The sequence below is a fragment of the Accipiter gentilis genome, chromosome 31 (assembly GCF_929443795.1).
Source record: "Accipiter gentilis chromosome 31, bAccGen1.1, whole genome shotgun sequence".
NCBI classification, from domain to species: Eukaryota; Metazoa; Chordata; class Aves; order Accipitriformes; family Accipitridae; genus Astur; species Astur gentilis.
Window position 1 is genome coordinate 6,566,468 of NC_064910.1, and position 15,727 is coordinate 6,582,194.

General features: G+C 40.6%; 1 protein-coding gene across 6 annotated transcripts in view; it reads right to left on the reverse strand.

Annotated features, from left to right (window-relative positions):
• Window positions 1–14,512, reverse strand: part of IL1RL1 (interleukin 1 receptor like 1) — a 29,964-nt gene extending 15,452 nt beyond the window's left edge. For 3 of the 6 annotated variants that reach the window (XM_049834577.1, XM_049834583.1, XM_049834581.1), the window contains exons 1-7: window positions 12,877–13,017; window positions 8,326–8,421; window positions 7,391–7,461; window positions 4,917–5,118; window positions 4,452–4,620; window positions 4,202–4,364; window positions 1,510–1,578 (exon numbers count right to left, since the gene is read on the reverse strand). In XM_049834577.1, coding sequence (XP_049690534.1) covers window positions 1,510–1,578; window positions 4,202–4,364; window positions 4,452–4,620; window positions 4,917–5,118; window positions 7,391–7,457 — 670 coding nt within the window. In that variant the 5' untranslated portion in view covers window positions 7,458–7,461; window positions 8,326–8,421; window positions 12,877–13,017. Of the gene's footprint in view, window positions 1–1,509; window positions 1,579–4,201; window positions 4,365–4,451; window positions 4,621–4,916; window positions 5,119–7,390; window positions 7,462–8,325; window positions 8,422–12,876; window positions 13,018–14,491 lie in introns of those variants that run through there. The other 3 variants (XM_049834578.1, XM_049834580.1, XM_049834579.1) reach the window with 3 other exon arrangements.
• Window positions 14,513–15,727: the final 1,215 nt, after the last annotated feature.

A 15,727-nucleotide genomic window follows, 5' to 3' on the forward strand; every position in this document is an offset into this window, starting at 1 on the left:
ACATAATTAAATTACAGTATATATTATTTTGCCGAAGTCTTGTGTGCAGAGTCTTATCTTGGATTTTATTCAAGCTGGACAAAAGTGAAGTAAACCAGTCCAAAGCAAAACTAACACAGGAAATTACTTGTTAAATATTTGTTATTAGGAAATATTTATTCCAAAGAGTCACCATTGCACTGGAAGAAGGTACAGTTAAAACACTTTAAATCATTTCCATGTAAATCTGCATCTAAGCAAGGCTTAGATAAGATTAACAAATCTTATAACTTACAACCTGAATCGGTATTAGGGACCATGGAGAAATCCCTTCATTTTTGCAAATAGGAGACAATGGAACCAGTACAGCAAATGGTTTTTACACGTAAAGCGAATTTGCTCCGTGCAAGCAGTGCCAGATCACTTATTTTCCCAGAGGGGTGGGCAGAGCCCACAGAGCACTAGAGACTGACCATCTTCTTAGAGAAAGGTGGTCCTGGAGCACAGATCACCTAATTCTGGGTGACAAAGCCACTGGAGGAAAGAGGCAAAAAGAACAGGACTGTGAGCCAACGCGGCACGTCTCTGAGCCTCGGTGCGTGGCACCTCGGACGGGACCCCTGCAGTACCTGCTGCCAGCCCAGCCTTGCTGTAGGACAGAAGCAGTGGAGCGGGAATTGCGATCCCTTCTCCCAGTGGCCCAGATTCCCCCCTCCTGCCCTGGGAGACAAGCACCCTGAGCTACCTATTCACGTTTCAGATGGGCTCAGTCGCTTTCCAGAGAGGTCCACCTTTCTCCATTGACTATACAAGAACTCCGGGCAGCTCTCAGTCCTACCACAAGCACCTTGCTCTGAGGCTGCAAGTGAATCTGAATCACTGCGAACATCTGCGGTCCTAAACGAAAGGGAGACGGGGAGCAAGCTCTGCATCACGGGCTCTCCAACCTCCTATTTCTAAGTTCACTCCCTGGTCCTCCCGGTATCTTCCAGCCAGCCAGGTCTGCTCAACGCTAACCAACAGGGACATGAGCCAGGCAGTGCTCCTCAGCCTCGGGGCCAGCGACCATCCCTTGCTCTCCTTCATCCATCAACGGAGACACAGCCACTGCCTCCACACGGAGACTGCAAGTAACAAGGAGTATCTCTAGTTCCAAGAATAGCCCATCCTTCTCTCTTAGGGATACCATCGAGTGGTTTCAAGGGACTTACCTAAAGCCCTCTTTGAAGAGGATGCAAATGGTCACCCCTTCAGCTGAGATGTAATAATTGACCCTGTGCGTAATCCTGCTCTGTCCCAGTGAGGGTAGAATGGGTTATTTAAATCCCCTTAAATTGCTGCTTAATGCCTAAATAACCCATCAGGTACATCTAACTTCACATCCCTGTGCCTGGGGTGAATTAAATCTGGTAAACATTATGGTGCAAAACCGTAACGAAAAACTCCATCATTAAATCTTCTTGAAGATCCCCATGTTCGCTACGCCCTCACAAAATGTTAATTTAGAAATAATTTAAAGCGAATACTTACCAAGCTCCACTTCTATTATACCTTTATCCTTTGGAAATAAAATTTGAGGAGGCAGAGGTGAGTGTTTTGCTTTAGAAATTAAGGAGGGAAAGAATGCACATATTAGAGAGTTGTGAAAATGCATTTTGTAAGGTAATTATTATAATCTGTACTGTTAATATTTTAAGATCCCAAAGCAGAATTGCACATTAACACTACAACAGTGTTTCACATGTCTGTCAGGATCATCTGGTTTTATTCCTATGACCAAATAATTCTGAGGAGTCTGTACCCATTAATAAAGTGTTTCTCCCCATTTATTTAATTTTTACCTTTGGACCTAAAGAGCAAGGAAAAGTTTTAGTTTCTCAAGTACTGTTTTCGCTGCTGAATGGGCAAAAAAGCAAATGCAGTTATAGGTGTTTGTGTTTTCTCAGTTGCTTATTTTGTTTTTAAAAAGAGATAAAGAGATTCCTTCCGACATGTGAGAAATTACTCATATCTGTGACATGAAATAGCTAATATGTACTTTTATGCAGTACCTGAACTGGGGACCCTCCAGCCCACAGCTGCCTGCCCGTGTTCCCCTCTGTTTCCCCCATCTCCGCAGCCCGACAGCCGAGCACGCCTGGTTCCCAAGACTCTCTCTCTGCTGTCTGCGCACCACTGCTGCACACAACTGCTTCCCATTACATCAGTCTGCCATGACATTGAGCATCCCGTATCATTACCTTCTAGAAGGAATACTACTTTTTCTTTAACATATTTCTTTTCCATCCCTACTAATAATTGTTATGGACAGGTCCAAACTACATCCAGCCGGTTGACTTGAATTAGGCATTCAGACCCTTCAGATTTTTTTCCCTTGATGCATTTTTCTTCTTTTCTTGTCTTATATTTCCCACCCCAAACACATTGCTTGCTACCCTTTTCCATCTCAAGGCACCTCTGTGAAACCCATAACCATATTTCCCTAAAAAATCTGCAGGAACTCATTTAACTCTCTGCTTCCCAGGTGGCCAGAAAAGCAATTCTCTTTATCCTAACTGTTTCTAATTTTCATTAGCTGGATCTGGTAAAAAAGAAGTCGGGAGAAGGTCAGTAACTTCCTAGCTAGCTAAGTTCTTAGATGCCAGCACTCAGAGGCAGAAGGTCCTCTTGGTCACTGTGGATCTGCAGGGCAACAGGAATGTACATCATAAGCCAATGTTATCAAAATATTACAGCTCCACTCAACAGCATACTAATTTTAAGGGCTGATAAAACCTCAAAGAAGTTGTCATTAAGTACTTTGAATTTAGTAAAAACTGGAGCAGACATGACAGACCCAGCTCAGATTTCACAGGTTAAGTTGCAATCCCTTCTTTCTGCAATGATTTCAAAAGAAAGTCAGATTAACTTTGAAATGAAGTAATCTGCCTGGATGTAACAAAGGCTTTTGTAAATTTGGATGCCTTTGTGCCAAATAAAACCCAGGAATTTTCACTATAACCCAGACACAACAATATTCCCGACCACTTAGAGAAGCTTTGATGAAAGCATATTCAAACAAAAATTAAGTGTTAGGCAGAGAAGTGTCATGGAGACCAACAGGTTACTACAGGGAAGAGGGGATGAAAGGCATGGCACCTCCTAAGCTACCGTACTAGGTCTCGGCTCAAATATGTCTTCTGTCCAGCTCAGAATAATCAGAACAAACTCTGCTGCTGAGCAGCAAAAACTGGAATCAAGGCTCCTACGCTCCAAATCTGCATTCTGCCCACAAGCTGGGTGCCTCCCCACAGCAAAAAGGTCTGACGTCAGTCTGCAAATAACCTTTATATGTTTTTGAAAAACAAACAAACAAAAAACAAAAAACAAAAACAAAACAAAAAAAAAAACCAACAAAAAAAACCAAAAAACCCCACCCCACAACCCAAACCCAAGCCCACCCTGCAAAATAAAAAAAAAAGTCTTTCTGACTATCTTTCTACTGGTCTGATTGCAGAACTGAAGACATGTTTTGAAGTTTTGCAACCTGATGCAGTCTGGAACTGCTGATTGCTGCGTGCTCTTTCCCTGACCACCATCCAAATACAAAGCCTTCCTGAGGAGACTGTATCCTAGAGGGACCCCAAAGTCCACACACCTCATCCATGTTGGCCGCATTCAAAATAACAGACACAGTAATCACTGAGCTCCACTCATTTTCTCTCTCTCTCTCTGTATGGCTCATTTTGTATCATTCAAGACAAATCTAAAAGTTTTTTCAGCCCTACTATCAAATAAATGCTAGATAATCAAGATGGACCAGAAGGTATTGAGTTGTAGGCCATCAACTCATTGGTGATCCAATGATCACCAGATGTTCCTCACTAGATACAAATTCTTCTCCCCTCAAACAAATAGAAAGCAGAGCTTTGTAGCATCCCACTGAGACCCTTAATTTCAGAAATAAGTGCTACCAGACAGCTCTACCAACCACAGCATGGAACCAGTGTTGTCAGAGACTTTTAGCAAAAAGCTGAACATGACCAGGTCTGAATTTACGTTCATCTTGCTCCATTTGGGTCCCCACCCATAAAATTCACCTAAAAAAAAAAGTTCTAAAGTTTCACTAAGAAGATAAACCAACAGAAACTCTTTTTCTTTTTAATGTACAAAAGGACCTTCCTTTGCTTTAAGTAGGCATCATTCTTTTTTATCTTAGGAAGCTACAAAATGACTGTCTTACCCTTACTTATGAAAATCCTTGTTGCTGATACGTTAAACACATTTCTTTTATGAGTGTAGGTAAATTGACAAGTATAATAACCATCATCCTCCTTTCTTGGGTTGTTAATAAAAATATATTTATCTCCCTTGAAGTATCTCTGCCCCTGAAGAGGTTTACAGTCCTGGAAAAGAAAACTTTCTTTATTTGGCTGCAGATAGCTTCTCACAGTAATCTGATCTACAACTGGCACAATTGGGGTTTTATTTACCTTATACCACTGGATGATAGTAGCATTCTTATAATTGTCAATTGTAGGACAAACAATTTTTCCTCTTCCAGTGTCATTTGGGTAACGAATCTGACTTGGGAAACATACTCCTTGCTTGTATGGATGCACCTGCACACTGATGTTGAATGACTTTGTGCGATTACGTGGACTTTAAAAATGGAATAAAGGTATGTCAATGATAGTATTTTTATACAGAATATATTCAATATTTGTAAGAAATGTGAGTCTTGCTTTATAAACATATGGATGCTTATTGTAGTTCAGACACAGGTTGATTTTAATGACCTGTCATAAAAATAACAATTGCAGGATGAAAAGTTACATGAATTAGTGTATACCATGAAAAAAAGGCATTATTTCCCCAGATAATAATTAGAATGCATTATTAAAAGATGTATGTTTCTTTCCAGTCTTACATCTTACACTTTTCAGTGTTGCACTTACAAATGTGTAACACAACTGTAGTTTCCAGAATCCTGTCTAGAAGTTGGCAGAAACCAAAGAAATCGCTCTAAGGAAAATACTTGTGATCCCTCTTCTTCTGCAGGAATTATTTTGTTAGTATCTGTGTGATACCAGTTGACTTTCACAGATGAACTCCACTGGGGACATTTTATAACTAAAGCTTCACCTTCCATTGCATCAACTGCAAATAAACAAAAGATAAAAATCTCAGATGAATTAAACCTTAGCCCCACTGAGACAGAGGACAACTTGACATTCCTGGATCAGTAGGCCAGTCATGTCCCTCTACCGTCCTTGGGTTTTCAGAGATGATATATAGCAAACTTATTCTCACTAGATTTTTTTTTTTTAATTTTTTTTTACTTGAATTATGGAGCAGTTTGTTTGCAAAAATAGTAATTAATGTGTGCAACTGAAACAAGCAAACAAAAAACCACACACGCGCACGCACACACACAGATTCAAACCAGACGTACACTAAAAAATATGGGGGTTTAATTGAAAAATAGTGATTTCTTGAAATGAACTTCTTATGCAAATCTCTGCTTGAAATCCCAGTTTTACTCAAAACAGGAATCTAAACACAAAGAAAAGTACTGGCTTTAATGCTGCACTATGAAGTTAGCTTTCCTTACTTCAGTATAATGAATATTCAGTTATACAACAGAGAAGAGCTCTTGTTCTGCCTTTTTAATAAAGAAAAAGGAAATCAATAAATTTCTTCTTTTGTTTTCATGGAAGAAAAAAGTAGAAGGAGGAAGCCTGTAGATAAGATTATTTAAAAAAAAAAAAAAAAAAGGACAAAATCCAGAAGGGTTTCTCTCTGAAGTTCATGAAAATGTAAAAAAAGTGAAAGAAATGTAACAGAATGAAAGGAAGAATCTGATGGGAAAGTGAAAAGATGCCAGAAAGGAATAAGAGACAAATAAGAAGCTTAGGAAAATGAACCACACATGCTCACACATAAGAAAAAAAGAGGAATAAGTTGGGAGTAGGACACTTTTTTTTTTTTTTTTTAAAGTGAGTGTGGTTGTACTTTTGAATATGGAAACTGGTCCAGACAAACTCGAATTGAGCAATTTTGACAGATATTTAAGTGTCCAGGAACCCGAATAGTGAACTGGCTGCTGAAAACAGAAATGTTAGTCTGAAAGTTAAATTGCATTTTGGAGAAGAGAAAGATGAGAAAATAAACAAGGGTGGAGACTGGACAAAGATGGAGATTGGCAGAGGACCTACAGTAGACAAGGGAGCATGGAAATGAGGGTAGGTAACCAAACAGCTAACCAAGATAGAGCACATCTATTAAAAATGACACTTTGTGGGAGTATTGCCACCGCCTGGCTTTAGATGCGTAGATGCACATGTCCAGTAGTGAGTCTCTCTACATGGTGAACACTTGGCTTCTGCTCTGTTTCTTTCTTCAGAAGCAGTTCATCTCCACTGACATGACATGTCTTATCACTTACTAATTCAGGCACCTCAATTAGCCCCATCAAGTATGAGTACCCCCAGCCCCCTCACTTCAACAGCATTCCCACCCAAGAGCCTTGCAAAGCCAGTGGGACCTATCGGGGTGTCAGGGAAGGCGGCATTGCCCCACCGAAGGAGGAACACATTGGAAATACAGCTTTCTTTGGGGAAAAAATAGAGGAGAGGGAACACACAGAAAATGAGAGGCCTCATCTAAACTCAATGACATCAGTGTAAATTATCTTGGCAAATTCTTCAGCAGAATTGGGCCTCTTGATAAATCTGATTCGTTTGAAACTTAGCATTCATATTGTAAAACTGAGAATACGGGGAAATATTTAAAGATCGTATCTTACGATGTTTTTCAGACAAATAAGCAGCTCAGCTGGAGACTAGAACTACGTGAGTGCCACGTAACGCTGTGTCATGGGTCAGCGCTGGCCAGCATTATACAGCTGAGTCAGCAGAGCTGACCCCTCAGAAAGAGCTCGCTCTTTTGAGTATCCCCCATGTGCAGAGAAATGTTATTGTTACATTGCACTCGTGGGTTAGCACCCCCAAAACCAGGACATTAAAAAGCATTTTTAATGAGCAAAGCACCCAGTAACATCCCTGGTTCAGCAGGGTGCATACACATATGCCCTGTCCGGTGCAATTTAAGCACGGTCTTGGAGACTTTGCCCAGCTGGGGCCTGGAACACCAGCTACTCTCAAATCCTTTCAAAAAGACCCTTTTCTTTCTGCTTGCAGAGATGCCAAGGAGCAGAAGTAGAACCTAGACTTGATGTCATGGAAATGGACAGTACTCAGTGCATTTTAATAAGCAGAGAAAACACAAAAAGCTGTTTTTTAAGCTGTGATTTGTGGCTTGAGGTAAACTAGCTACATTTAGGTTTTAAAAAAAATGACCAATTTGGAAACAGCCCACACATTTCCACAGAATAAACCTCATCAGAAAGTATTTTTAAAATGTGACTTACATGTTTCAGATGTCATAGAAACCGAGAGGAAGGTAGATAGGAAGACCAAATGTACATACCCCATCATATTTCTAAACCAAAAAGAAAAACATTGATCTCTCAGAATATACTCTGACTGCATCAGTTATACTATTGCCATGGTACTGATGTACATCTGCTAACAGATAACGGTATCACGCAGTGATAAAATGCATCATGCGAGCTGCCCTGTACAAAGTGTGCGTGTGTGTGTAGCAGTGGTTTTGCAGCTTTGAGATGATGCTCTTTGTTCTATAATCAATGCAGTAGTTGATGTGCCACTGAAACTACTTTTATGACTTAGTTTAATGGGGTATAGGAATTACTCTGCCATGGTGGGCCTCAGGCAGACGACTCTTTTTGCTTGGTTGCTTTTTTTTCTAAGGAAGCTAAATGTATGTTGGCATTCTCTTCATAGTCAAGTGCAGAAAAATTATACCTTGATTTAGAAAAGGATAGATCCTGGATTTGAATATATATACCCTCTCTTTGAATTAAGCTTACATCCAATCATCTGTTTAGGTGCATAACACCTTTCTGGCTTTCTGCAGAAGTGGAGGCATCTTCAGTGGTAGCTTCTCTAGGTAAGTGTTTAGCAGTAAAAAAAAAATTAAGTGCCATCAGCAATGCTAACCTGAAGGGGAACCGAAGAAACGGACTGGAAAGGTAGGTAAAAGAACATATATTATACTAGTGTAACAGCAGTAGGGCAGATCCTGTGCCTCGCTGATGTTGTCATTTGTGTCTAATTGATAAGTACCTGCTGTAATTCACACCTCGCGATGTGGCTCAGGCACTCTCCAGCAAACCCTTTTATTAAAGAAACTGGCTATTTGTCTGTGAACATTAAATTGACCTAATTAGGAAAATCTCAGGAGACAGCAGGCATGCAATCCAGCTCTAAGCATGCTACTTACCATTGATAAACCCTTCGCTTGAACGCTGTCCTTCACTGAAGATCAGAGTGCGGTGGGTTCTACTATCGTGTATGAGGAAGAAGCAGTCCCATGGTACTACAGATGGCAGATAAGTTTTCAAAAGAAATCACATTAGAAACAAATTATAATTTATCTTGCAGTGAGCACAAGAGGATTAGTGAAAAATAGGCAAGAAATGTACAGGCAGGGTGAGCACTGTCACCACACTTACTGCAAGGAATTTTTATTTCAGTGCCAAAGAATTCCAGACTAAACACTGACAGACCTTATCAAGACCTACGTTTTTGGCAAGTTCTGAAATTCAGACTAAGCTCGATTTTGAGCTTTTAGAAATGTCATCAGCTTTGTATTGATATGGAAAGTTTCTTCTTTTAGAAGGTTTAATAACATCCAGAGGCTTACTCTTAAACTCTTAAAAATAATAACATAAGTTATTCTTGGAAGAGAAAAGCGTGAGAATTTTAGTGTAGGTATTTTGCAGGGATACTCAGAAATTACAGAAAATATGAGGTTTAGACCGAAAAAGCAGCATCCTAGCATTAATGTCATGGCAAGGCTGATGCCATGCCTTGTACGGGAAGCGAGTGACCAGCCAGGAGCCCCTAGAAACAAAGTGCATAAGGAGCTGCTCACTTTCCTTAGAGCTGGAGAAAAGCACGACATACAAGCGCATGCACTCTATTGACTTCTTTAATTTTAGGGAAATCTTAGGCCAGGTTAATAGTTTTTTTTAGAAGATACTTTTCAGCCCAACAAACATCAGGAGTTTTGCCCTAGAAGGGATGAATAAGCTGGCCCAGAAGAGGGTTCAGGAGTGACCTGGGACAGGGTAGGCACTCAGGGAAGAGTGATATGGAGCAAAACAGCACACAACAAAATTCACAGCATGAACACAGCAAAGCACTTCTGTTTGATCATCCTTTACAGCAGAAGGCTTGTTCCTAAAACTTATTTCTGACACTACCAGGGAGCAAACTAGACTGGCAGGTGGGAATGGGGAGCCGAGTTTCACATAGCCTGATTATTAGACGCGTGGATCCAATTCAGGACCTAAACAGATTTGTATTTGCCAGCAACTCTGTTGGCTTCATTCATCAGCTAAGGTCTACTTCAATCACAGTTGAAAAATTATATGGGAACTCATGGCTCCTTATTCTCCTGAGAAAGAAAAGGGAGGTGCAAATGCCCCGCACATATTTGGAAAGCAGTTGACTATTCAGCTGATAGGAGCAACGTTTGATAGATGCATAGTGTCTCAATCTCCTGAACAGCGCACCAGGAGCAAGCGATGAAAAGTTTCTCTGGCATACTGCAGCAAGCACCTCATTTCCACAATCCATGAGACATCTACCCGTTCCGTTTCTGCCTCTCTGGGTAAAATCGAAACATTGCTGTCTAGATCTAATCTTTCTGAGAACTGATTTTGCTTGACTTGTTTTCACTGAGCCTTGTTATGATACAGGTCTGCTCTAAACCACCACCTCATTTTCTGCACTAATTTCCACTCTAGTTAACTGTCTTTATCACTTATCTGTTACTATACCTAATCTTATTGTCTCAAATCAGCTTTGGTTAGCCTATGTCTCACTTGTTTTTTCTCACAGAAATGACTTTTTCACTTGCAGCTCACAAGAGCCATTATTGATCATTCCCAGTAATTCACCATCTCCATATACTTGTGACTTTGCTACTGACCATAGGCTTATGCAGAGCAGACCTTTTCTTCCCAAGACATCCTTCTGTCCAGCCGGGCAGCCAGTTTCGCAAGCTGACTTTAAACTACTTGGTACCCACATACATTTGGAATGGCTCGCTTGTTCTGGAGAGGGACTGACTGACACGTCTGGGACTGCAGCAGGGTATATACATAGTCAGGACTAGTGATGTAGCGAGGGAAAATGAAGCCCTCCAAAAGGGTAGTTATGCAGCCTTCCAGAGCACTGTGCCATCAGATGCTGAACGCCTACAGCATTCATGCAAAACACATGTATGTGTATACACATAAGCAAACATGATATGCAAAGCACTAACTGCAGCAGTGCTAGTTCATACAAGATACATCTACGTCAACTGAGTCACCAGTGAAGTCTCCAAACGGACCCTAAGAATCAGCTAAGTGAAGAACTCTAAGCTGAATAATAAATAGAATTTAATATCATTAGATTATTTGAGTAATTAAATAGACATAAAAAATATTCAGAATATTCCTTCCCTGCTGGGAGCCTTTGCCCTCCAAGTGTTTGGTTTTCTTCCAGAAACTTATTTTGCCCCCAAGGAGGTATACCAGCAGTTACATTAACTGTCCTACTACTTTTTACAGATATTTTGTTTAAGCAAGCAGATACTTCAGCAAGAGGACAAAAAGTAAAATATTGATTTTTAAAGGAAAATCACTTTCATAGACTAGATTTGGAGACTGTCAGAAATTAGGTTCTTTCTCATTTGAGATTTTATTTGTATGTGGCTAATTTGTATTTGGCCACAACTGATACCACTGTTGGAGACACTGGTGAGTTCCTTATTGCCAGTGCTATTGCAGCCCTAGAAATGGAAGGCTGGTGATTAACAAAAAGTTGGAAGGAGTTGTGCTTTCTCTGTTTTTGAGATACAGCTTTGTCCAGGAATGGAGACAACCAATTACTTGCCCTCACCAGCTCTTCTAACAAGTGCCAGAATGATCCAGAAGTAAGAAATTTGTATTTGCCTATCATCATACTTGCCAGTTGTTGTATTTAGCCTTCTGTTTCTTTGAAAAAGCATGTCCTCATGAGACCTTACACATACTGGGCTACCAGCCTATACCAAAACAGTGCAAAATAGTTGTGCCGAAAAGACAGATTCTCCCCACCTCACTTTGATGATTGCTTTACTGATTTTCCCCCCACTTTTAAGTTGCTGTGTATTGGCAGCAGTTTAAGTAGAGTTCAGGGTTTGTGTGTGTGAATATGTGCAATATATGGGGCTCTAATTAAAGAGGAATGTTCCTTGAAAATAAAAAGAGCTCAGGCAATTAAAAGAACAATATATTTCTGTTTGCATTTTCCAAAGTCAGCAACAAACTGCCAAATTACCTCAATAAAAACCGAGGCAGAGGCTGCAGTTCTGGACAGCAAATAGCAAGAGAAGGACTGGTTCACTAGTGCCTTACAGCTTGTGGCACTACACTGTGCAAAACAAGATTAAAGCATTCACACCCCTGTGATACTTAGGTCAAATAAAAAGGGTATTATGAGGCACAAGACAAAGGCACTGAGACACCGCACATCCCACAATCAAAAGGAAGAAGTCCCTGTAGCTCGAAGCACAGAGACAAAGGCCATAATTCCTGGAATTAGTTATGAGTTTTCTTTCTGCTTTTGCAGATTTATTTAGAACTTATGTTTTATTACATTTGTCTGAAGTAAAACCTGCATAACAGATATTTGGGTCCTCAGTATACCATAAATTTGGACTGCTAATATTCAGGGGGAAAAAGATAAGGAGACATTTTCCATAAATCTCTTTCTTCCTATAGTTCACAATAACTGCATATTATGAGCTTAAGTCTAAGCTCTGTGAAGTAAAGTTTCAGTCTGATGCTGAAAAGCACAAGATCCAAATACAGAGATTTGGGATAACTACCTGAATATGTCAAAACCTGGCCCCTAATAATCCCATATCAAAGGAAGATGAAAGAACTGGGAACTCCCTACTAATGTCATGGAAGCAGTAGTCCACAGGGCTTAACTCCTTGCTTCTCCAAAGGCAACGGTGTTTGTTAGTAACATATTTGTGATTTTTTTTTCCAAAATCGTATTTGGCAAAAAACTGTTTGTAGTACTGTTTATATAAGTGAACAAACATTATAAAGGTACTATACATTGCATAGTAACAAACTTGGAAATATTATTGCAATTTCTACTTTAAAAAGCTTAACAGACTTTACAACATAAACATGCCATGAAATAGCAGTTGTGTGAGATTTGTTTACTAAGACATAGAATTCATTCATTCACCTTTTGGAAGTTATTTTCAGTCTTTTAGGAAACCAGAAGACCCATTCTGACTGAAAATGGGGTATTAAAATAGCAACAATAACACTGAACTTATTCCACAACTAGCACTCACAATAGTTAACACCTACACTAGTTCCAGCTATAAGTGTAAAATTTAGGAATTTCAATATTCAGGTATGGAAATGCTGGAATTTATATACACACTATTCTTACAAAACATTTTGAAGCAAGAAAGGACATAAATAAACTAAACTCTGAAAAATCCATTGCAAAGTAAATATTTTCTGTGTCTTTGAATAATTAGTAAATATATCTGCCAGAAAACTGAGGGCAAATCCATTTCTAAATACACTTCATTATAAGGTAATTCATTATGCTGGTCCCAAAATTATTTGTCTATCACATAAGCGTATCCACTATTCTAATCTAATATTTTTTCTTGAGATAAAGAAGCACAGAAGTGAACTGAAATAAACTTTCTTATAAAATACTTCAGTTATTTTTGATTAAATGATCATATAGAAATTTGACCTACCATCTGGAAAATTCAGAAAGCAGAGAAGTGGCTTGCTCTCTGTGGCTGGGTCCTTTGCACCGATTTCTCTGCTGTGGCTTGTACCCGATATTTCTGGGAACTCTTTTTTACTGGCTTGTACAATTCATATCCGTAGGAGCAAGATATACAGCTTCATTTTGAGACACCTCCCACGGAACAGAGCAGAACATGCAAATTACTGTAGTAACCTTAAGTACCTATCAGAGATGACATCTCATCGTTCCAATTAATCATCAGACATCTTTTACCAAGAGCATAGGTTTCCCATTAATCACAAATTACTCCATTTTAGCATGATTATACTGCAATAAATCTGCTGGCTGGTTACTAGCTTTCTCACACACCGAGGGAGAACAGAAAAGGGACACTCAGCCAACAGAGGGTGCTTTGAAACAGATTTTGTTCGAAAACAAGTGACGGCTTTGCCTGGTCTAGTCTGGCAGCAGCTCCCGGAGAACAGCTCTGAAAGTCCCTGGAGCACCAGGAACAGTTTTTAGTGAAGGAAACTGCTTCACTGAAGCTAAGCTGATAAAAGAAGGCTGCTGAGAAACCAGTTGTCTGCACCGGCAGCTAAATTAAGTCTCTGAGGGAAAGAAGGCTGGAGGAGCAGGGCAGTTCCACAGGAGATCCAGAAGCAACTCTGGGAGAGCAAGGGGGGGGGAGAAGTCACCACAGCGGTGGGCATGACCCGGTGTGCAGTGACCGACAAGAGCAGGGATTCAGGAGACCCTATGGGCCACTGAATGCCAGAAAGACATTTTTAGGGAGTGCTGTTCAAGACTTCTGAGCATCAGCACTAAACCTGAACCCATCAGACGTCTCAAACTATCCCCTTCTTGTGCAGCAGCCAGTCTAAAGGGGCAATTTCAGTACCAAATCAGCCAAATTCCGGGGGACAAATCAATATGTACATCTTAGCAGAATAACCCCTAAAGACATTTTAAGAATCAACTGTTCATTCTTTCTTTAACCAAACAAGAAGATTTTATACTATGGTCATTCAAATTCTTATTTCTCCCTGGCAGAGTTATGAATACTATTTATCACTTGCAGTGTTCTGGGACTCTGCTGTCAGCATGCAGCAACTCCACATCAACACACAAAGAAGTAGCAATTATAAGTCAGATTGCAAAAATCTTATTGATGTCACACCCATGCTTTCCCCAGTTCTTGGTCTAGCAGCGGTCTGGGGGTTGCACTTCCCATATGACACAGAAGATGCAAAAAAGACCTAAAAAACCCCCAAACCTGCAACAGTGAAATTTCACAATGCCTTGGTCAGCCAGTCGGGGTCAGCTCAGATCCCCACCTTGAAAAGCTCACAAACCACTGCCTGCTTAGGTTTCTGCAGTTTCATTGGAATCGAGGTCTTCCTCATTCCCAGATGCCAGAGACTCAGGTAAAAAGTCTGGATTAACCGTCTGCATTCAGTGGTAGATTCAGCATCCTCTCACCATGACAGGTCAGGTTACTCTAGGGAAAGGTTAAATATATTCAGGTCAAGCTAACTCCCATTGCCTGGATACAGAATAAGTTCTTCTATCATAAAGTCCACTGAAACTTAGATCAGAGGTGCTCATTGTGTTGTCCATACCTCAGAAGAGCTCTTCATCCCATGGTCTGTTCCCCACGCCCAGGTTGTTCCCAGATCACGATGCAGGTGGGTAACTGAGCTCCTGGCTAAAGGGGATAGTTGCCAGCTGAGCAAAAGCCATTCTGCAGCTTTCATAAGGAACTGCAATCAATGTTGAACGCTTCGTAACTTTTGACCCAGTTTCTAAAAAAAAAAAATCCTGTTTGGTAAGTATATGGAAAAACGCGCTTACAGAAATATGTCAATAAATTTGTTTGAGGAGTTAGATGCATCATGCTCCCTTGGCAGCCTCTACACATAGCACTCCAGCAAGCAAGACAATCATCTGTTCTCCAAGCAAAGAGGTCAAGAAGTAATGGGCTTAAACTAAAGCAAGGAAGAGTTAGGCAAGACAGCGGGAAAAATCTTTTATCAGGAAAGGTAGTGAAGCACTGGAAGAGTTTGCTGGGACCCTAGTAGAGCTGCCACTAGGTGTTAGACCTTAAAGAAAAATCTGATATTAGCATCAAGATGCTGTAGTTGGCCCCAGAGGCCCTTACCAGCACTAGGAGTCAATGGCCCAGAGACTCAGCTGTCTGTGACTCAATGGCTGGTTTTGGTGCAGCATGGCTGTATGAACTTAACACGGTTGGGTTGGCAAAATTACTCCTGAGCTGTGAAAAGTATGCAAGTTAAAGCTATGGTAGATAAAAAAAGTGAAGAAACAGATAGAATTAAGTTACTGATATCATGAGAGTCAGGAGTTCAAGCATTCAAGAGCAAAAACAATGACACAAAAAAAGATAAAATCCTGAGATAAAAAGCAGAGATAGGAAAACAGCAACTCGGCAACATCAGGGTTCACTCTGCTCCAAGAAACAGCACTTAGCCTTGCAGCGTATTAGCCCTGTCTGTCTAATACCTACCTCTATTAGCTAGGAAATAATTGCTGTGTACATTTTTTGCACCCTGCTTTCAGACTGTCATTGCACGCAGGCGGAGGGACACCTGGACAGAACTGACCCTGGCAGGGAAGGTTTCACTATCTACGTTTATCATGGCCAGCGTAGGGACCACTGGTGGAGTTAGCAAATGGTGGGATGGCAGGGAAGCTGCTGCTGGGTGTGCCCAAACCCATGGTAGGTCTAATGTTTTTTAGCTGGTGGGGATCCACCCTACTGAGGTTGCAGTGTCCTTCCTGTTCCTCTGCGTTGTGGTGCCTTACTTGCGGCTAGCATAGGCGCCTCATGCTTTGTG